Genomic DNA, 23,406 nt, shown 5'->3' with positions numbered 1-23,406 from the left:
TGAACAAGACATATGTTTATATACACAAGCTTGTCCTCATATGTACCTCACTTCTTCAAACATACACGAAAACTTTATTCTGCTTCTAAAGTAAAGTAAAGTAAAGTAAAGTAAAGTAAAGTAAAGTAAAGTAAAGTAAAGTAAAGTAAAGTAAAGTAAAGTAAAGTAAAGTAAAGTAAAGTAAAGTAAAGTAAAGTAAAGTAAATGGATGCAATGCTCACACAGACTGTTTTCTCAAAGTACACATGCCAGCAGAGAATATTATAGAGACGATACTGTGAAGATAAACATACTAGGATGAAATTTATTTCAACAGTTAGAAAAAGGCCTCCTACCTCTGGCCTGTATATAGCCCTCTGCACTGGCAGATGAATTCATCATTGATGGAAATACAAGTGCCACCATAAAGGCAGGGATTGGAAGCACATGGGTTGATATTTACTTCACAGTGTGTACCCATAAATGCAGCTGCACACTTACAATAATAACCTGCAACGAAAGCCAAGAATGAAAGCATGTCACTGCGCTCACAAAACTAAATGTTTTTTTTTTCTGCACAGAAAAAACAATCAATGGAGCCTTTCTGAAAACCAAATCTAGATAAATTAGAACAAAAGCATTACAGAGAAGCACCATTCCTAGAAAGAACCAGTTAATAAAGCTTAATAATATCGTACCGTAGAATAAGTAACTGTAATTATGATAGCTATTTCAGAAATGAATATTACAATCAAAAGAATATAATACATCTCATTCCTTTTAAAAGGTTGACAGTGTATGAAAACTTTAAATGTTGAAATATAATAAATGGAGTCCAAATAGCTTTACTTTACTAGCATTTTGAAAACTAGACCTAGCAGTGTTGCTCCACAGGGCATTTAACATTTAGGTTAATTGAACTGAATCGGCACCTGGGATATGTAAGTTTTTTTTTCTTTTAAATGTCTTCACTTGTTCTAGGGAAAGTCTGGTTTTAGATTATTACTTGGAAAGCTAATACAAAGTTGCAGTGAGATAAACTGGTCTTGTACAGCATTTATATTTATGATCATACAAAATAAAGCCATGCTAAATACCAATAATAAACAAACAAACCTTACCTCCAGTGGAGAGTGGATTACAAATGCCTCCATTCTGGCATGGACTGCTTGAACAATCCTCCATGACTGTCAGTAAACATCCAGGAGATACATCCACAGATTCTTCCATTTGAGCATAAATCCGAGGTTTGTTATTTAGGGGCAATTCTTGACCATTGAGTACAATGGAATCCATACAGCCTCTGAAGCCATTGCTAACCTGTGGACTCCTTCCATGTCTCATACCCTGCTGCCGAATGTGACCACCGAAAAATACATGGTTATCTAAATTCAGTGTCCTGAGAGTACCAGGGGCAATACCAGAGGCAGTGTGAACCCTATCTAGAATCAGTTTAGCATAGTTTCCATCCACTTCAAGAGACACTGAATGCCATTGTCCATCGCTGATTTGAATACTCTGCACAGACACAATTCCAGGACCGCTTCCACAGTCAAATTTGTATTGAAGTTTTCCATGGTGGATCTAAAAGAAAGAAGAAAGGTAACAATTAACTTTGAAGACATCTCATTGGCTCCTGCTTACAAGAATGTCAAATGTGAATAGCATGCTCTGATATAATGCTTGAAATCTTTAAGAACTGCAACTCCTAGATTCCTGAATTCAGTTCTAAAACTTGATATCCCATCCTCTCAGAGGGCATCAAACTGTGGTCAGATTATATAATCATAGCTTCATCTAACACCACTGAGATTCACCCATTCTTGGTTGATGACCATTCATTCATTGACTATTCAAAGTTCAACAGTGCTGAAGGAGTGGTACTTACGACTCAAAGTTTCAGTTGTCCAGCAACATGATTGCAACCGGCTTTCACTTAAAATAGTTGCACAGTCACATATTTGCCATTTGCAAAGTCGAGGAAGCCAGGAAAGTCACAAGTTGCTTGGGTAAATCTCTCACGCCCAGTAGCAACCATCCCAAGGTTCTCTCTGCTTGTGCCATGCTGACCCTCACGTACCATTTCACAATCCAAAGCAGTACCCCAAGCCTTGTTGTGCTGCATTGAATATTTGTACACCCTCCTGTCTCTAACAGAAATAACCCCAAGCCTCACTGTTCTTGTGCCATACCAGACCTTTATGGCCCTTCACTTTTTTATTTTTTTTTATTTTTTTTATTTTCAATTTATATACCGCCCTTCTCCCTGAGGACTCAGGGCGGTGCACAGCCAGAATTAAAAACATGAAATATAAATATTAAAAACAATTAAAATCTATATAAATTTGGCCCAAAATTTAAAAAACCACAAACCAATTAAACATTTAAAAATTTTAAAAAATTTCTTCCTAAGCCAGCCCGGCTTGCTGGAAAAAGTGGGTTTTAAGGGCACGGCGGAAGGCACTGAGGTCTTGGATTCTCCTTATCTCTGGGGGCAGCTGATTCACTTGCCTCACAGCAGTCACCCTAAGCCTTACTGTGTGCTAAATTGTGCTGGACCCTTGCCCATCTGAGAGCAGCCATCTCAAGCCTTGTTGTACTTGCACCATATCAAACCATGCCCCGCCTCCCAATAGCAGCCCCTTACATGCCTGCTAGCCTGTTTGAAAGCCCTTTGGGAGTTGCAACTTCCTGCCAGCTTCCCTACTGATTTTGGTTGTTGGAAACTGGCAGAAAGTTGCAAGCAGGTTAATGACTCGTAAACCTCACTTAATGACAGCAATGGGGACTACCAAGATTGCTGTTGCTAACTGATATCATCATTTATTTATTTATTTATTTGTTTGTTTCCATTTCTATACCGCCCTTCTCCAAATAGGACTCAGGGTGGTGAACAGCCAAAGTAAAAAAACAGAACATACAAAATTTAAAAACAGTTTAAAATAATTAAATATTTTGGCCGTAAATTAAAACAACCCAATTTAAAATCAATTTAAAATTTAACTCAAGCCAGCCCAGCTAGTTGAAATAAATAGGTTTTCAGGGCCCGACGAAAAATCCAGAGGTCTGTTATTGTACGTATCTCTGGGGGGAGGTTGTTCCAGAGGGTGGGCGCCGCCACAGAGAAGGCTCTCCCCCTGGGGGTCGCCAGCCGACATTGTCTGGCGGACGGCACCCTGAGGAGGCCCATTCTGTGCGAGTGTACTGGCCGGTGGGAGGCTATTGGTGGCAGAAGGCAGTCTCGTAAGTACCCCAGCCCTAAGCCATGGAGCGCTTTAAAGGTGGTCACCAACACCTTGAAGCGCACCCGGAAGACCACCGGGAGTCAGTGCAGCTCGCGCAGGAGAGGTGTCACATGGGAGCGCCTCGTCGCCCCCATAATCCCCTGCACGGCTGCGTTCTGGACCAGCTGGAGCCTCCGGGTGCACCCCAGGGGGAGCCCCATGTAGAGAGCGTTGCAGTAGTCCAGGCGGGAAGTGACGAGTGCCTGAGTGACTGTGTGTAATCATGTCATGGTTATGACAGCATCACTTAGTGATGGAAATTACAGTCCCAATTACTACTGTTAACTAAAAAATATTGTAATTCATGCCTCATTTTTCATGCAATATGATTTTTTTTAATGATTTATAAACTTCACAAGTTAATTATAGTGCTTTATTTCTTCCTACATTAAAATGAGAACAATTAAGTAGAATGAAGTCTGAATATTTACAGATATACGCTTAAAGATCTAAGTGGAATTATTAATGCCATTTAAAATTCCTAGTAATTGCTGGTAAATTGAAAATAATTCTGAATCTTTCAGTTTTCCCCTTCTCTTTATGTATTGTATTTATTTTTCCACTATGCTTCTTACCTGTATTATAGAATACTGTGAGTACTTTTGTTCAAAAAGGTTATTAACCTGGAAGATTAAAATACATATTCTAAAAAGCATTAAATATTTAGCTAACCATATAAACCATTTCAGTTCCTAACGTAGGATATTCACCTGATGATTAAATTATAGGAATCCAGTAAATTATTCTAAGTCTGCAGCAATTTAGATCTAAAGTAGATTCAGAATGAAATTCGGAAGGTTTTTGTTAATTAAAAGGTTTCAGAATTTGGAGCTACATACCTCTAAAATACTATAGTCGGTTCCTCGTGCATACATGACAACCGCATGAGTAGAATACGTTCTGAGCCTCATACTGAGTTTCATTTCCTCTTTGTTTTCATTTTCTATGAGGCGATACTTCACATAACTGTTTCCAGTAAAAGTCACTGCTTGTCCAGCTGATACTTAAAAGAAAAACCACAAACCAGGATTTAAAACTGCAGACCGTATCTGAATTAGACAAAGAGGATTAAGTGATAAAACCTTACCAGGGCACTGGGTGGCAGTACTTCCATCACAAACACAAGTGTATTTCTCTTCCTGAAGGTCAGCTAAGCATTCAGTACCTTCAGGGCATGGGTTTCTCTCACAAATACTGTTCAGGAGTGGGCATCTTCCATCTGGGGAACACATAACAGAGCACGACTTTAGTTTTATTCCTACCTCTCCTCTCCATCTTTCGGTAATTCTTCAAACAGGAGCAGCTAAACCTCTGATCCTAATTTTGCTCAGGCACAACAGGTAATGAAAATGATAGCTGTCAGAAAGCAGGATGAAGGAGAATATGACAGCCAGCCAGCCAGCAATCATTCCATCATTCAGTTGTAAATTGCTATCAGATCAAATTCTGCTGGGAAAATTACTCACCCGAGACTGTACTCTTTTTTCCCCCTATCCCTCTACAGAATTCATAAATTATGTTATCTAGGTAAACCATACACTGTTTATCATTTTCAAATCCTTTGGAGTCGGCAGGCAGAATTTTCTAGGAGTTGCAATTCTCCAATCACACCATGAATATATGTTTTCTTAAAGGCCCACACTGAATATCCTTAGGGAAAGAACTGCTAGCTGTGAAAGCTATCAAGATAAGGATAGGAAAAATGAAGCTCTTAAATGTTTGAGAGACTTCTTATAACAGCTTCCTCCAGATCTTCCAAACTTTTCCTAGAGGTTACAGCTAGCATGATTTGGGGAAAAAGCTATTTACAATAGTGAGGTCAAAAGCATGGTCTCTCCACTCTACCACTGTTTTACATTTTGCTCAATATAAGATTATACTTATAATTGTGGCTGTTAAATAGGATGGTGTCAATTTTGTATTTTATGAGAAGGATATTCCCTATACTTCACTTATTGTTTTTCTGCTTAAGAGCATAGAGTTGATTTTGTACCTTATAATAAATAGTCCTTACCTTTACAAAGGCAGACTGCACTTCTATGGTGATGCGGTGTGACAAAACTCAGTCTAGCCGTGCTGTGAGTTGACATGCTTTTCTCATCCACCATCACTTTTTCATCACAAAATTTCCCAGGGCAATCCAAGCCCAAGCAGAGTTTGTGGAAAACTTTAAGGATTTGGACACCTGAGATCTCTTCAAGATCAGGCACAGAGGAATTTATTTTGTGGAGCAAGGCTCTGGTTGAATGCTGAGAACTAGCAGCCTTTTCAACAAACAGCAGTACATCAAGATTTGATGGATGATTGGAAGGTTGTAAGCTGATTATCTGAATATCATTTCTTCTAACTCCCAAGGAAGTCCTTAAAGCTCTTTGAAAATTGCGCCAATAGTCACCAATGAATTCTTCTGGGGCAAGGTTGGCAAACTGAAAAGTGATGCTGTGATTCAGCAATTCTTGTGTCGCCTGTTTGATATGTACTGCAATGATAGCTGTAGTGGTAAACTTTCCATCTGTAACAGTAACATTCAGGGGATATTGTCCTACATCTAACCTTTTGTGGGCAATCAGTTTGCCCCCAGTGGTAGAAACACTGAACAGAGATTCCATTTGGGGATCCAGTTTGTACGTTAGAGTGTCATAAACATCTTGGTCTGTTGCATGCACTTTTCCAATGACACCACCACCATATTCTTCTCCAAAGATTGTGATGAAGATTTCTAAGGGCAGGATTGCAGGAGGGTGGATACTTTCCTCAATGACTTTAATGTCAATGTTAGTCACAGAAGACAACTGAGGCCTTCCACTGTCAGCCACCTAGAATAAACAATGAATTTGTATTCAGTCTAACTCACCTTTAACATAAAGCACTGTAAGATGCATGATATAGGTAATTTTTATATCATTATAAAAATGATATAAAAATTAGCCCTAATCTTCATTAGCCTTAATAAAGGGCTAATGAAGATTATATAAAATTGAACTGGAAAGAAGCATTACCAAGGAGTGGCAAACATCTATCACACTTATTCAGTTCAATTTGCTTTCTGTATCTCAGCTGTGGTGAAAAACCATTCAATGTACACAGGAAACATTCATTACTGGCAAAATTTTGAAAGAAATGCCTAGGCAGCAACAGATGATAATTAGCTGGTAGCTCTCTGGAGGAGCTCTCTGATTCTCCCTTTTTAAAGAATAATAGTAACTGTAAGAATAAAAGAGCTACTGTTTCAAATTAAGTTCATTACTAGGAAGTTTCTAAGCTGATAATGCATTGAAGAGAAGCTTATTTTAGATCTATAATTCAGGACACTATTTTTGAGTTCTGTAAGTGGCTTTTTAGATTCTGCAAAACGAAGTGATTCATTTAAATCTGAAGTCATTGCTCATTCTTGAGCCTGGGGCATCTGAGGCGAGCTTCATCATCATCAGAGTTCACTTTGTGTGGATAGAAGACCTGACAATAAAGTGCAACTTCTTCCTATTACAAGGTTTCAGCAGTATCTATTTATAAAAGCTTCTCTGATACAATTGAAAGTTTAATTGCCTCCTCAAAACCATTTTTAATATAGCTTAATTAATCTAATTTGAAATCAGTGGGGTAAAATGGTATAAAACACTAATTATAAACCTTTATAGGAAAGGCAGGCTTTATACATAATAAAAAAGACTTTGGAATCACAAATTCAGAATGTTTTCTAAGGCACTAAAATGATCAAGGATGCAATAATAATCACAAACAGCAGATGGCAGTTGGACTGTTTTTTTTTGTTCTTTCGGAATTCAGACCAATTTTTGTTCAGATCCTAAATTATTCTAGACATTTCTTAATATAATTCCAAAGCATCCCTTTACAATTCCTTAAATAATTCCTTAAATAAGCCATTATGTGCTTCATCAGAATCAGAAACCATTAATTAATTGATACCAAAACCAGGCTCGAAAGGGAATGAGATATTATGGTGCTATTTATGATCTGGGAAAGTCACATTCTTGATAATGTTGCAATATTGTTTTCTTCATTAATATGCCTAGATCGACAAGTTTTCCAAATCATTATCACTACTACATCTTTGCTACTCTTTTATTACAATGGAATGTGATGGTCATTCCATTCTAATAAAATTAAGACAGTAGGCTTGTTGACCAGAAGGTTGACAGTTTGAGACCCAAGTACCCTGTGTCTGGGTGAGCTCCCATTCCTGGTCCAGTTCGAAAGCATGCAAATGCAGATAATAAATAGATACCACTTCACTGGGAAGGTAACGGTGTCCAGTGTACCTCAGTGTATAGTCATGCCAGATGCATAACTATGGGAGTGTCTTCAGGCCACACTGGTTCTCTCGACTAGGAAACAGAGATGAGCATCTCCCCCTAGAGCCAGACATGACTGGACAGGGGAAACCTTTACCTTTATATATATATATATATATATATATATAAAACCACAGATAGATTAATGGTCCATTTCTGTTCTTTATAGAAACTACATTTAAGATGCTATTATGAAAACTGAGGAGTCAGAAAAGACAAGAATTACCACTCTAGCACAGCAGAATACTATATTTTTCTTTCTTCCAGAACTGACTAGGTGGGTCAGTGGCTGACTGAAAAGTCAGCAGTTCGGATCCCTAGTATAGGTGAGCAGAGGGTTAGACTAGATGACCTGCAAGGTCCCTTCCAACTCTGTTATTTGTTCATCTGAATACTTGTGAAATTTTTTATGGAAGATTTATTTGCAGAAACCTGTCAAATTACCCCCGAAGAGCAATAGAGTCCCCTTACAGGGGAGACGGGTGGCATAAAAATTTTATCAATCGTTCAGTCTAAACTGAATTGATGATTTGACCATATTAGTACGTACTAATCCTTTCACAGCCAGGCTATTTCAACGTATTTCAAAAACGTATTATAGCATGTCATACCTTAATATGAAGCACGTAATGATCGTTCACTTTGCGCTGTAGCTGAATACCAGTTGTAAGTACTGCATGTTGGTTGATCTCAAAGGCATTATCTTCATTTCCACTCAGAATTGTGAAAAGAAATGGTGGGCCATTGTGGGAAGAATCTTTGTCTGTGACCACCAGCTGCTGAACGTTATATCCAATTGGCTTATTTTCCTATAAAAGTGGGAAACATTTTCTGACAGAAGCCCTTAAAGATGCTTTATGTGGATGTGTTAATATAGTTGCAAAGCTGCTTTCAACTACAAAGAGGTAACATGACAATGGAACAAGAAGCTCCATTTTTTTGAGTTCAAAACAATTGCTTCAGATTGAATGGGCTATTTCAATCTTTCTCAAACTGCTAAAAATTATTTATAAGATGAGACAGTTTAAATTTAGGATAAATCTTTCAAATTCAACATGGGTCACGTGGATTTCAAATTTAAATATTTTTTTTTTGCATATTACTTAGCAGGTATGCTTTCTCTTCCTTCTTTGCTTTGCACAGTGGAAGAAAACACGATCAGCAAGACTTCGTTTTTTCACCACATGTAAAGCACTGAGCACAATGATCCAGCTCAACCAGTTGTTCCATTTCAAAGGAATGAAACCTTCAACTTGGAAGAACAGAAAATACTGCTTTAGCTTCTAAAAGACTTCTAGTTCTTTGTTTTTATTTTTCTGAAATGACCACTGTTGAAGCAGGATGCTGCAAATATGCTACTTTTACACATATTATCGTGTCCTTTCTAGATCATGGTTAGGTAAGGTAGTCCCATAATTTTCAATTCAATTGCTTCAATTAATGGACTACATCTAATTATAATATAACATTTCTGGAGTATTCTGAAAACATGTTAAAGTCCTTCCAAACAAATAAAAATGCTTCATGCATAATGTCTGAATATATGTTATAGTGAATAGCTCTGGCTGTAAAGAAATTACATCACATTTGCTAATAGGTAAGTTTCTTAGTAATATATTGGGCCTTTTTCAAATAGAATTCAAGTTTCCTAGCTCCTTCCTCCCCTTAATATAATATCACCTAATTGATGTATTTGCTGAATATAACTTAACCTTCAACTTGGAAGAACATAAAATACTACTTTTGCTTCTAAAAGACTTCTAGTTCTTTCTTTTTATTTTTCTGAAATGACCACTGTTGAAGTAGGATGCTGTATTAGATGAAATGTGTTTAGCTATTAGGACAATCCTAAAGTACAAAAGTCTCAGCAACAAAACATCCAGGATTACTTCCTGTCTGTGTCATAACCTTCTGTGAAATAAATCCTTTAATCTCTCTGTCACTTTACTTCCTATGCAGTTAAAGGAGAGCTAAGCTTACTGTTTCCTATCCTTTGTTTGGTTCATGTATTTTACGATGCAACCCAACTAGGCCTCCAACCATCAATTCTTGTCTGACAATCAACATGCCAAAAGTAAGTAAGCTTAGCAAGTAAATTCTGTAAGAGTGAAATTAAAGATTCAGGCAGGACATATTTAATTTATAATATCTACTAACATTATTTTTGAGACCATACAAATAAATGCACTATTATGACAGAGCAAGCAAGCATCTGAATGAGGAATTTCAGCTACAAATGAAGGGAAATTAGAATATTTTTCACCCCTTAATTAAATGCCCCCATGTTCAGCTTTACTGTATATTAGTAAGAGGATAAATTTGACATTGCTAATTTAAGCATGTTAAACCTTGTATTCTTGTTCAACAGAACAATATTCTTAGTTGTATCCCTGGTTTTTGTTTTGTTGAAAGCTTTGGATTTGTATTTCTAAAAGAAATTTATCTATTACTATCAGTAAACATAGTAATATTACCCTTTGCTAACTTTCTGAGTATTGCAAATTCAAACATTAAAACCAAATTTCAGATGATGCTGTAAAATTCGTATCTAGTTGCTCTCTACTTAAGAATATCAACAAAGGTTTAACAAATACATTTTGAGTATGAACATGCAAATCAATTAACATTTAGCATCACTTTTTTTGTTAATCACTGATTTCAGTGACTTACTGAATCAGAAAAATCAGTTCATTGAGCTCTGATAGTTCATTTCCCTTTCAATTATGCTATGCTTTGTTTCTTTTGGTAGAAAGCAAAAGCATTTCTCATGTTGGCAAAAATAGATCTGTGAGATTCTGTTCTCCCCAAAGAATAAGAAATAACAGTTTCCATCTGCAAGGTTAACTTACATAAATTATCAACCTCAACCTAGTATCATAGTTAGAAGTACCTATAAAAATCAAAGGATTCTCCCCTTTGTCCTATATAAATTTTTGAAGGAAATAAAAGCAGCAAAGTTGTCAATATGGATCTCCTTAAAAAATTCAGGATAAGGACTGACTTCTTTTCTTAGGTCATGGAATCAGGGAAAGGAATTTTTAATTTGTTAGCATTATCAGGGACACTTTATTTATCAACTACCAAAACCCATACACATTCAAAAAATATCATTATCTAAACTCAGACTCTGGAATTGATCAAGTCTCACTGAGAATTTATATAAATGTTTTACAATCCTCTAATGGTTGAATTATATTACATTAAAAGTAGATGATTTCCAATAGTATAGAAAACAAACATAATACATCAAATGTTAGAATATAATATGTTTGAATTACCTGAATAATAATGCTATAATTCTCCTTTGAAAATAAGGGTGGATTATCATTTATATCAGATACATCAATATTGACTGTAGTTGTGTTGATTCTTGGCGGGTATCCATTGTCTGATGCTTGAACTGTCAAAGTGTAACCTGAAATCTTCAGAGTGAAACACATAGAGAAATATTAACACAATTAGGCTCTATTCTTTTGAACTATAAAATCTACATATTCTCTGCATTTTGCATTAAGAATTTTTGTACAGAGCTCTTATAAATGAACAACACAGCATCTGGACATAAACAATGCTAGTTGCTTTACACACTGATTTGGATATAAGCACCTGCCCATTACAGTATCAACAACATTTGTTGTTGTTTGTTATGTACAACAAACAACATAACTAAAATGTAATTTTGCTCTCTTTCCAAGAAACAATTTTTGTCAATAGAGCCAATTCATATATACTGGCCTGTACTCTATAAATCAGTTTTAGTAATATGCTACAAACCTCTACACCGTCAATCTATTTGACTACTGCAGTGCAATTAACACAAAATATAGCAGTGATGATAACTTGTATAAGCTACAGTTGCTTGTATTAAAGTATATGTACTGATTGGCAGTACATATGTACCAGGCGCAATTTCAACTTCTTGGATTAACAGTTAAATCTCTAAATTACTTAAGGATCAACTATCTGAAAGACCCTCTCTACTGTTATAAAGTAATTTAGTTGTTAACAATTAGCAAGAAAAGCCTTTAGGAGATTTTCTCTATTTAATAGGTCCCTCTATCTCTAAGAAAAGGTCTAAATCTTAAAAAGGAGGAAGACTCTAATAGGTCCCTCTATTTCTAAGAAAAGGTCCCCTTTTCTTTTTTCATCTTTCCCTCTCTATTTCTTTCTCTTTCTCTTTTTCTCCACCTATCTACCTACCTACAACAGTGACAAATATCTGTTTGCTGGTGTTATTTTGGTGTCGATATGGGTGGAAATTAAGGATTTGGGATTGTTCCATTTGACTGCTAGCCAGTGTTGGTGGATCCATATTCCCACACACAGCACCCAAACCACAACACATCACACGCCAACCACCTCGCAGAAACTAACCTTACCATACACAAAAGGGGTGTCGGAAATGACAGCCAGAATACTAAGAATAGCAATAGATCATAGCTTGATTGATGTAACACAAAATCATCGGCCACACTACCACCTGCCACACTTGTGAGTTCATCAACGCCTGGCACTTCACAAGCAATTTCATCAACAGACACATTGACCTACAACCAGCCTATGAACCCCTCAGAATCCAAACCAACTGGACAGCCAACCAGAGACAGCACCAACCCTCAACCAACCCATGCAAACCCCCCACCTCCCAATAACCCTGACTTGATGTAACCTCATCACAAGACCCATCACAAGATTCACTAATGACTCACACCTGACCCATAACAAGACCTTCACTTGACCCACCCACACCTGAAGCCCTTATAAACAGAAGAACACTGACATCCCCTAAACTCTGCTGAAAATGTTACCTAGCCTGGTAATGAAATGTTCAGAAACCAATCCACAAGCTCGGAAAATGACTTTTACCCTCAACCCAGGGATGAAATCCAGCAGGTTCTGACAGGTTGTGGATAATCGGTAGTGGAAATTTTGAGTAGTTTGGAGAACTGGCAAATACCATATCTAGCTGGTCTCAGAGTGGGGTGGGAATGGAGATTTTGCAATATCCTTCCCCTGGAGTGGGATGGGGATGGACTTTTTGCAGTATCCTTCCCCTGAGTGGGTGGAAATGGAGATTTTGCAGTATCCTTCCCCTGCCATGCCCACCAAGCCACAAGCCACACCACGCCACCAAGTCCACAGAACCGGTAGTAAAAAAATCTGAATTTTACCACTGCCTCAACCTATTTTATTATTTTGATTAAAATGTAATACAAGTACTTAAGACTTAAAGCAAGTAAAGGAAACAGAAAGGAATAAAAAGACAAGGAAAAAAAGAAAAAGAAAAAGCATATAATAGAGAAAATAAATAAATATAATATAAAGAAGTGACTTCCAACTTTTATCACAACATATATGAACAAATTTAGTGATCCTTAATCCCATCTAAGGTTAGAAGCATTCATCTCTTCATTCCATATCCCATATCGTATCTCTAAAAAAAATCAAACCCATAAAAATAATCTTTTCAATCCTGGTGCCAGCAGAAAATCCATATAAGATTCCCAAAAGTAACAACATATCTTGTCATTTTATATTATCATTTCAGCCATTGTCCATCCACTGCAGGAAGAAGGCCTCTTCGACATGTTTCCAACCGGTCCTGAGATTTCTTTTGCCAATTGGGTAAAACTTGCTACATTTTAGTACATTCACATATTGTGATAGAATTTGATTTCTTTTCATTTCTTCTTTCTTCCATTGTGAAGATTCTTTAAGAAGCCTGTTTTGCAAATCCAACAGGAAAAAAAATATCCAGGACCTTGTCTTCGTTTGTCATTGGTACTTCCTTTTTAAATTTTAAACCAACAGCCAATTTTTCTAAATCCAGTGAAATATCCTTTTCTAAGTCTTATTCTTGGTCTCTCGGTTATAAATCTACTTTTGATACCATTTCTATTTTGTCAGATAAAATTTGTTCTACATTTGTCATTTTTTCAATAACATCTTTTGAACATAGTCTATACACACAAGCAGACATTATTACTGATATTGTGGCTATTTCCTGATTCTGTTCTTAAAAAATTTCCTTCACTATTTTATTATAAGATTTTGCATCATTCCAAACACCTGTATATCTTTTGCCTACCTAAAATCATAAAATTGCTTATCTTTGTTATGTCCTGTAAAAATCAAAACAGGATGTATTTCTCCACTAGAAGCTGTTTGTTATAATTCCAAAAGCTTATTGTAAAAGTTTCAATATTCAGTATTTTCTTGTCTTTAGGAAAAGACGTTCTGAAGATCTCTAATAGCTTAGTAGTTAATGAGCATTTTTTCAAAAGAAGGTTAGATTTGTGAATTTAGTTTCCTTTAAAAGTCTCAACCACTGTTGCCAGCAACATGGTTAATCTTGTCATTTTGTAGTACTTAAATGAGAGGAAAACCTCTGCTCTACAGTTTTCTGGTGAGACACAGCCATCCGGATCACAAGAGGGTGTTCTCCCTTTCTCTCATTTCCTGGAGAGGTTCCAAATTGACCAGTTCCTTAGATTGTGTCCTGGTTATTTACTCCATTTTTCCAAAGCCGACTTTGCCGTTCCTGCTCTGGAAGTCCAGAGAAAGCCTTTTTAAAATTTGCTTCTTAGAAAATGAGTTTGATACCCATTCTCTCAACATTCAGGAAATCTTTGAAGGTGTGGACACGTAGTTCACATGGCGACTACCTACCTGCAACCTCTCTTTCTTAGGTTCAGAGAAAATCATTTTATTTAATGTAGTCAAATTACAGGAACTATGAAATTTAGTTTTTCTATTTTTTTTTACAGAATGGAATCTTTATATGGACTTTTTGCTGAAAGAAGAAGAAAACTGAATTGAGGATTTTGGATTTGAAGAGTAAGAAATATTTGGACAAAATGAAGAGGTGAAATTACTTGTAAACTACTTAACTGATAGGTAACATCTAGAAATACTGTTAAAATTATTACAAACATAATCTTAAGTATGACCCTACTTTCTCTCTGTCGAGAAGTTTAGCCACTTTAATTTCCCCCAAGGTGGGATCAATTGTGAAAGGATTTCCTTGGTTGCCATCTATAATAGAGTATCGAATGCGGTTGTTCAAAGGCCCATCAGCATCAGCTGCAAGAATCTAAAAGAGACACATTTCTCAATTAAAACCAAAACAAGTAGACAGTGATTTTCTTTCAAATCGTTTAACTTTTCAAATAAACATTTTCCAGACTCTTATCTAAACCAATCTATTCTTAATTATAAATTCAATCATATTGCAGAATCAATATTCAGGGCATTATAGTATTCTGTATCCTCAGTTTAATAGCAATAGCATTTAGACTTATATACTGCTTCCCAGTGCTTTATAGCCCTCTCTAAGCGGTTTACAGAGTCAGCATATTGCCCCCAACAATCTGGGTCCTCATTTTATCAACCTTGGAAAGATGGAAGGCTGAGTCAACCTTGAGTTGGTGAGAATCGAACTGCTGAACTGTTGGCAGCTGGTGATCAGCAGAAGTAGCCTGCAATACTGCATGCTAACCACTGTGCCACCCTGGCTCTTAAAATAATATTTCAGAAAAATCAGCAAATATAGGACAATATTATTCTCTCATGCAGTGCTGTTTAAGCATATTTTTTGTTATTCTAAAATGCAAGAGTCATGCAGGACTATCTCAGGGAAGCTAGAAATGAAAGTACATACCGTGATGATTAATTGTTCAACCTCAGCATCCTCACTGATTACTGCTGTATAAGTGTCTTGACTGAATACTGGAGTATTATCATTGGTATCAGTTATGTTGATATTCACTGTTACAACATCACTTAGTGAAGGTGTTCCTCCATCAGTGGCTTCTACCATCAGAAAATGCTCAGAGGAAATTTCATAATCAAGCCTTCCAATAATAAAAATTCTACCTAGAAAAAAGAAAGTGACACTAATAGTTACAGCAAGTACAATGATAACGATAAATTTCAAATTGCTTCATAAATTATTTCACGTTTAGTAACCATAAATTGGACCATAAGGAAGGCGCCAAGGAATTGAGACCTTTGAACTATGGTGCTGGAGAAGACTCCTGCGAGTCCCTTGAACTGCAAGGTGAACAAACCGGTCAGTCCTAGAGGAGATCAATCCTGACTGCTCTTTAGAAGGCCAGATCCTGAAGATGTAACTCAAATACTTTGCCCACCTAATGAGAAGGAAGGACTCACTGGAGAAGAACCTAATGCTGAGAAAGACTGAGGGGAAAAGAAGAATGGGACAACAGAGAATGAGGTGGCTGGATGGAGTCACTGAAGTAGTAGGCATGAACTTAAATGGACTCCAAAGGATGGTAGAGGACAGGAAGGCCTGGAGGAACGTTGTCCATGGGGTCGCAATGGGTCAGACTAACAAGAACAAAAACAACACAACTGGTTTGAATGTCTCTGGTTTGTAACATAAAAAAGAGATGAAAATAACTCTCTTGAAAATAATCCACACGTTTATGGCTGATTATGTTCATAATATGTCCAACAGTATTATTTCTATGATGCATTTCTGCTAAAAAGCTATCAATCAGTAATTAATGTTAAAAGCAATCAAAGCAACGGTGGGTAATCAACAATAATCCTTTGGAAGATGTTGATCTGCAATTCCTCAAATCTGTTACCTCTTTGAATTCTTAAAGACTGTTTTTGTAACAGGATTTGAATCTTTCGCTCCTTGTAATCAAATCTATTGTTAATCTCTAAATGTAAGGTGTGCATAAGTGTCCACACAGTAAGTCCAAGGGAGCAACTGTGAGATATCACAAAATGTTTCCAACTTATGTATTTGAAGATATCAGAATGTAAGTATATAATGGCAACATCTGTGTAATTGTATTGTCTATGTGTTGTCATGCTGGCATTATTGAGCTGGATATAAATTGATGTTGATTATGTACATGCTCCTCTTTTTAAACAAATGAAAGGTTGCTTGAAAGCTTTGAGGTAATCTTTTGTTAATTTAAAATGAAATTAACCTAACATAAAACCTTATTTCACACTTCAAAGAAGTTGGTTACAATTCTTTTATTGCTGGAAATATAACTTGGAAGTTGTGGCTTCTTCAATATATTTTGAAGTTATTCATCAGCCTATTAATATGACTTTATAATGGTAATTTTTCTGTTTCCTAACCATTTGGTTGGTATAAATAGAATTTATCAACATATCAAGTACTTCAATAGATTTTCCAACCTTTGGATGTAGCCCACAGAATAATCATATAAAACTGGAATAATATAGTAATGCCTGATTGGTTTTTTTAAAAAGTGTGCATTTATGTGTGTTCCTATATTTGAATTTTTATGTATTTTATTTTATTTTATTTATGCATAGATAGAAAAGGATCTTCCCAGCAATTTGTCTTATTCACTTGTTTAGTTTATGATTTTTTTTCTTTTTTGTTCCCTACATCAGCGGTCCTCAACCTTTGCAGCTTGGTGGCCTGGCCGGGGGGGGGGGGGGGAGAGAACTAAGCCATTCTAGAAAAATTAGAAGAATATTTTGTAAAAGGTTTTTTTTTGTCTCACAACCACTTCACTTTAAAAAATTAGGGAGGACAATCTTTGCAGCATCTCTCATGATCATCATTAGAGTCAGTAAAAGTCTGTAGAGATTTCAGGTCACGATTGTCCCAAAGGTGCTTTTTCTGAAATCAACTGGACCTGTTTTTTCTTTGAAGACATTTAGTTTAGTTTAATTTAATTTAATTTAATTAATTCAATTTATATGCCGCCCCTCTCCGAAAACTCAGGGCAGCTCACAATACATTTTAAAAAATCATTATAAAAAACATTTAAAAATTAAAAACATTAAAAACTCATTCACGCCATTCATGGCCAGATCTCACCAGATCACAAGAGTGAGATCAACGGCCCCAGGCCTTCCAGAAAAGCCAGGTCTTCACCGCTTTTCGGAAGGCCAATAGGGTGGGGATGGTCCGGACCTCAGAAGTTAACTAGTTCCAGAGAGCTGGGACAGCCACAGAGAAGGCCACGGGCCCGCCAGCCGGCATTGTTTAGCTGACGGGACCCGGAGGAGACCAACTCTGTGGGATTTTACCAGTCGCTGGGAGCTATGCGGCAGAAGGCGGTCTCAAAGATAACCTGGCCCTGAGACATGTAGGGCTTTAAAAGTAATAACCAACACCTTGAATTGTGACCGGAGACCAATAGGGAGCCAGTGCAGCTCACAGAGAATTGTTGTAATGTGGGTGTATGACAGCTCGCGCGGCTGCGTTCTGGACCAACTGTAGTCTCCGAACACTTTTCAAGGGTAGCCCCATGTAGAGCGCGTTGCAAAAATCTAACCGTGAGGTGACAAGGGCATGAGTGATTGTGAGCAGAGCCTCCTGATCCAAGTATGGTCGCAATTGGTGCACCAGGCGAACCTAAACAGGCGAACCTATTTAGCTTCTCATCCAAGAAGCTTCTTCAGTTCTGACGAGATAGTGGGGAATTGAAGGATTTATATTTCTTACAGAGAAGCTGATATTTGCATCCTTTTAAAGGATTGTTGAAGCACTTGGAGGTTTATCTGTGTCTTCAGGGTCAACTGAATGCTCCTGGATCTTGTAGTCTGCAATTTTTTTCTCTGGAAATCCATTCCTACTCCCACACTATTCAATGGGTGTTCATCCCAAATTGTATAGCTAAAAGTCTGTAGAAATTTTCAGTCATCCAGTCATTCAATCATACATAACCAGCGTATGATTGAAAATCACTGAAGTAATATAACATTACCTAACTGACCAATAAAGTGAGAGTGTGCATCATTCCCACCCCCACTAAATTAGATGATTCTGGACCTGCATTATTTTCAAAGAGAATGTGACAGCACTGCATTACCTAAAACTAAACCATCATTTTTAGAGGATGCCAGAAAAAAGCTTTTAAAAAAGCAAACAATTTAAGCACGATAATTTGCCCAAGACTTTTATCCTTAATTTTCCCATCTCGTTAAATAAAATAGGATATTGTGTTAACACAATGCATTATAGGATGTTTAAAATGCACACATATATGCAGCCCACTATGCAATGTTAATGCTAGTAATTTGTCCTTATTTATTAGTAGTTATATGAACAATTACCTGTTTTTGAATCGATACTGAATCTTCCCTGTTCATTTCCACTCACTATGGAGTAGGTGATTTCAGCATTGGCTTCAATATCCCGACTAGCAGCATAGACCTGAAGAATTTCCATTCCAACTATTGCATCTTCTGAGATGGTTGCACTGTATTCTTTATACTCAAAGACAGGAGGATTGTCATTTATATCCAGAACAGAAACCACCAGAGTAGCAGTAGAAGACAGCTTCCTTGGTGAACCTTCATCTTCAGCTTTCAATATTAAATGATATACAGCTTGTAACTCACGGTCTAAGGGCTTTTCCAACTTAAGAATCCCAGAGAATTCATCAATAGAAAACTGCCCATCTGCATGTGTTAACAGAGAATAATGAATCTTCTGATTTAAACCTACAATTAAAAAAGAAATAGCAAATTAAGGCTCTAAATAGTATTTTCAAATGAATCTCTTTGATTAATGCAGAAAATAACGACAATTGTCACTTTCAAATTTTACTATGTAGCTTTCAGCTAGTGTCAAATGACAAATAGTACAAATGTTTACACAACTTACCCTATTTTTTTCAAAATGCATGCATAAGTTCAATATATGCACATTGATCCACAGAATTTAGTCTAAATGGATTGATTGCCCATGGCTCTAGTTAAATTATATGCTATTCATCCATAACACAAAACCTATATTTATATTCTTGTAATGATTATAACTTTTGTCTTCTAAGCACTCAGTTTTTCCATAGCCCAGAAGATTCTGGGTAACAAAGCTTGATCTAAACCACGGGTGTCAAACTCGATTTCATTGAGGGTTGTGTTTAACCTCTGGGGGCTGGGGTGGGTGTGGCCAGGATGGGCATGGCCAGCTCAACGTCACTCGTGTTCGGGGCACCTGTGGTGGCCAGAGTGCTCTGCCAGTGGAAACAGGCTCCCAAGCTCCGTTTTCGGCTGACACAGCCTCCTGCAACCCTCTGCCAGTGAAAATGGAGCTCGGGAGCCCGCTTTCACTGACAGAGGGTTGCAGGAGGCTATGGCAGCCAAAAATGGAACTTGGGAGCCCGTTTTTGCTGGCAGAAGCACCATGGGCTGGTCCTTCACTTTTTCCAGGACAGCCCCATGGGCCAGATCTAAGAACCCTGTGGACCAGATTTGGCCCCTGGGCTTTGAGACTGATACTCCTGATCTAAAGTAAGAAAAACTTCACAATTACATAGGCATTGGCTGCCAGCTGGAAGCAGTAGCTAGTAGCAATCCATGCACAGGAGCTGTGAGTTGTGCCAAGATTATGCTCATCCATATCTACAAGTTATAGATTGTATCATAAAAAGTAAGACTTATAAAATATAATTAACAAGCAAATGCATAAATAGTAGAACTTTTGTTTTAGAAATAATTATTCTATAACTCATACCTGCATCTGCATCAGTAGCATGAACTCTTGTCAGCAAAGTGTTCAATTCAGTATTTTCAAACACTGTAATGGAGTAGGTTTCTGCTGTAAACTCTGGATGGTTATCATTTGTATCTTCTATATTCAGAATAATATTAGACTGGCAAAATCTTCCTCCTGCATCTGAAGCCTTCACCATAAGGGAATATACAGATTTTTGCTCACGATCAAGTGTTGCTAATGTTTTCAGTTCACCTACAAAAGAAGCAATGAAAATAAAGGAACCACATGATGTTAAGAACTGCATTTATAATTTGATATACCAGATTAAAGAGATCTTTTGAATCTCTTCAAAATGACATGTAGTTATTACTATATCAAATAGTTTAGTACCATTCACAAACTGGTTCTCATTGCTTACTAATTGTCAAAACATTTACAACTTTTAAGAAGCAGAAAGACCAACAATTTTTTTGCAGAACTCTACTTTTTACTTCCCTCCATTGAGAAACCTATCCATTTATCTGCTCTTTGTTTTCAATTGTTAACCAGCTAAGAATTACTTAAGGGTTAAGGCCCTGATAAAGATCTTTGTCAAAAGGTTTTTTGAAAATGCAAGCATATAAAATGTGCAGTGTCATCTCCATCCACGTGCCTAATTAAAAAACAGACTAAAAGTTTGGTAAAGGATTTCCTTTGGATAACTAGATTGGTTTTCCAACATGGCAACACTTCTTCCTTTATGCTAAAATAGTTATTTTCCCCCTCCAATTTATGTTTTGAACAGCATAATAAATAATGAATACATTACAGTTTGCAAATCAAATCCATCCAACCATAAATCTGGGATAAAAGTAATTTAAAACACCAAGAGAATTTATATTTATATTTCTGAAATATAAAATGATATAAGCTGTTGATGTTAAACTAATAAAAATACAATCTTAAACTCACTAATTACAGAGTAAGCCCATTAGTATTGAGCTTACAAGTATTTCAGATCTCTAAAAGGTGGGGCATGGGAATGTGAACATTCAACAACACCTTAAAGCTTAAGGTGCCAACAATTAAACAACCTTAATTGTTGGCAAAGGGAAGCAAATATATGTTTGCTTTATTTGGCTTTTCTGCTAGGTAGATTTTATATTCATGATTTTAGCTATAATAGTCTTACAAATGTAATTGACAAACTCAAACTAAAGCTATTTGGGAGAACAGGTAAGTATTAGTGATTCCAAAACTCACTGTTCTATTCCTAGAGTGTCAACCTTAGACAGTCTTTGGTGGCTACAAATTGGTAGAAGAATCGTGCTCAGTAACTGTTGTTCTGCCCAACTAATGAGGAGCTGGTGCATGGCGGCCTTCTCTTGCCTAAATCAGCAGAAAACCAACTATGCAAACACCTATGAACAGTAAAGAAGAGCTAAGGTTTCAATGAAAGTTTATAACCTCCAAATACTACCTGTGTCTGGATTGAGTCTGAATTCTTCTGCTCCAGCACCATATAATGTATAAGTTATTTCTGCATTGGAACGAATATCTGCATCTGTGGCCATGACTTGCATGATGAATTTGCCCGGAGGGGAATCTTCTGGAACAGTGTCTGTATACCAGGCCTAAAAGCATTTGTAAGATAATCGTGAGTAAAAATACATTAAGGATTTAAGATGTGAACTAAAAGACATGGCATTATTAAGATCAGATATTACAAGATTTGAAAATGTGAGAGACAAAGTATAAAAATATTCAAAAGTTACTCTTACATGTTTTATTTTCTAAAGTTCCACACTGTTCTTCTGGTTCACCAGCCTCCACAAAATTGAAAACATAACAAGGGAAACATCCTAACCCTGCCCCTTTCAGCCCCAAGTCCTATGTTACTACCTGTCTTGGAGATTGGATGACAACCGCTAACCAATGGTTTCCACATCAAAAAAAAATGCCATATCTATATTAAAACTCTTCAGCTTTCCTTCATCTAGCCCTTTCCTATAAGTCCTATAAGATTCAAATAATATGAAAGACTGTCAAGAATTATAAAAAGTTTCAACACTTTTTCCAGCACCAGCTTGGAATGATCGCTGTAGAAAACAACAGCAAGCTTTGTAATTTTAAAATACGATATTAACTGTTTTTTTTAAAAAAAATAATACATTCTTACTCCTTTCTGGGTACTATGCATGTGTCGCAATATTCTGAATAGTTTACAATTAAAAGCTTAAAAAAAATTGTAAACAGCCTGATGCCAAATTGATAAAACTAAGCCCTACCCTACTTTAACTCAACAGGGCTCAGCCATCACTCTGTCCTAAAACCTGTGATAATAAACAGGTCTTTTAAGTTTCCTGAATATCATCAGATTAACTTCCTGGATGTCATTAATATAAATTAGGGTTAGGATATATACTGACTAAAAATGTTTCTGGGACTTGATCATTTTCTCTCCCAAAAATAATTATTCAGTTTGAACATTAGCATTTTTGCTCTCTAGATGGCAGGATGTTTTCAAGCTAGAAATAAACATCTATCAAAAATCCAGACCAATACCTTTTCACAAACTGGACTATTGTCATTTGAATCAAGAACTTTTACTTCTACCACTGCTTTAGCAGAAAACATCCCATCAGTAGCTGTGATATTTAGAAGGTAATTATCTTTTACTTCTCTGTCCAATTGCTTTTTGACATAAACTTTCCATTCATTCTGTATATTTTCTACAGCAAATTGTTCCAATGGATCACCTCCTAAATAATTAAAAAGAGAATATATGTTTATCCCATGGAAAAAAAAAGAATATATTCAAGACTTAAAAATTCTAAACATGACATTGGAAGATGCTGAAGTACTCGCCCAAGGCTGAAAATGCTGGACATCCCTTGCTCCCCAACATACTACACATAGCATGGAAGGATCTAGTGCTAATAAAAAGTGCAACATTTTATGCCGATAAACTGGCACTATGCAGATATATGTACAATACATGGAAATCAATAGTTTAAATTATTACAGTAAAACAAGCCCAAATTAATACAAGATATTATAAACCTTATTACATTTAGAATATACGTCTGTACAATTTTAAATAAAAGCTGTAACAGCATATTTGAGAAAACATGTAATGCTATTTCAATAAGAATTATATTCTGGTCCAGCATGTTTTGCATGCAAACACTGTTACCTCTGTAAAAACCTGTATTCAATGGAAACTTTAATATAAGTGGACTTCAACTCCTAGAATTCCCAGCCAAACACTACTTTAGACTATTAGGAGTATGGAAGTTTTCCTCAAATAATTGTTATGCATTATTTGATATAACATATGTGTCTTCTATTTTCCCAGACATTCCAGTCTTTTCTATGTTACTGT

The 23,406-nt window shown here is 36.5% G+C and overlaps 1 protein-coding gene across 6 annotated transcripts in view; it reads right to left on the bottom strand.

The window, feature by feature from the left end:
* The window catches only part of FAT1 (FAT atypical cadherin 1), a 138,621-nt gene that overhangs the window by 15,126 nt on the left and 100,089 nt on the right, over nt 1-23,406 (bottom strand). For all 6 annotated transcript variants that reach the window (XR_015729110.1, XM_034401509.3, XM_034401512.3 and 3 more), the window contains exons 11-23: nt 22,587-22,783; nt 21,502-21,655; nt 20,061-20,294; nt 18,656-19,045; nt 15,237-15,451; nt 14,532-14,669; nt 10,855-10,998; nt 8,188-8,385; nt 5,278-6,079; nt 4,351-4,482; nt 4,103-4,266; nt 1,101-1,563; nt 336-489 (exon numbers count right to left, since the gene is read on the bottom strand). Coding sequence is in view for 5 of the 6 variants with exons in the window: in XM_034401509.3 (XP_034257400.2) it covers nt 336-489; nt 1,101-1,563; nt 4,103-4,266; nt 4,351-4,482; nt 5,278-6,079; nt 8,188-8,385; nt 10,855-10,998; nt 14,532-14,669; nt 15,237-15,451; nt 18,656-19,045; nt 20,061-20,294; nt 21,502-21,655; nt 22,587-22,783 (3,385 nt within the window). In the remaining variant the exon portion in view is untranslated. The remainder of the gene's footprint in view (nt 1-335; nt 490-1,100; nt 1,564-4,102; nt 4,267-4,350; nt 4,483-5,277; nt 6,080-8,187; nt 8,386-10,854; nt 10,999-14,531; nt 14,670-15,236; nt 15,452-18,655; nt 19,046-20,060; nt 20,295-21,501; nt 21,656-22,586; nt 22,784-23,406) is intronic.

Source organism: Pantherophis guttatus, chromosome 8, assembly GCF_059756535.1.
Source record: "Pantherophis guttatus breed Tessera chromosome 8, ASM5975653v1, whole genome shotgun sequence".
NCBI classification, from domain to species: domain Eukaryota; kingdom Metazoa; phylum Chordata; class Lepidosauria; order Squamata; family Colubridae; genus Pantherophis; species Pantherophis guttatus.
The sequence above is the reverse complement of the archived record's forward strand: the minus strand, read 5'-3'. Positions and strand labels throughout refer to the sequence as shown.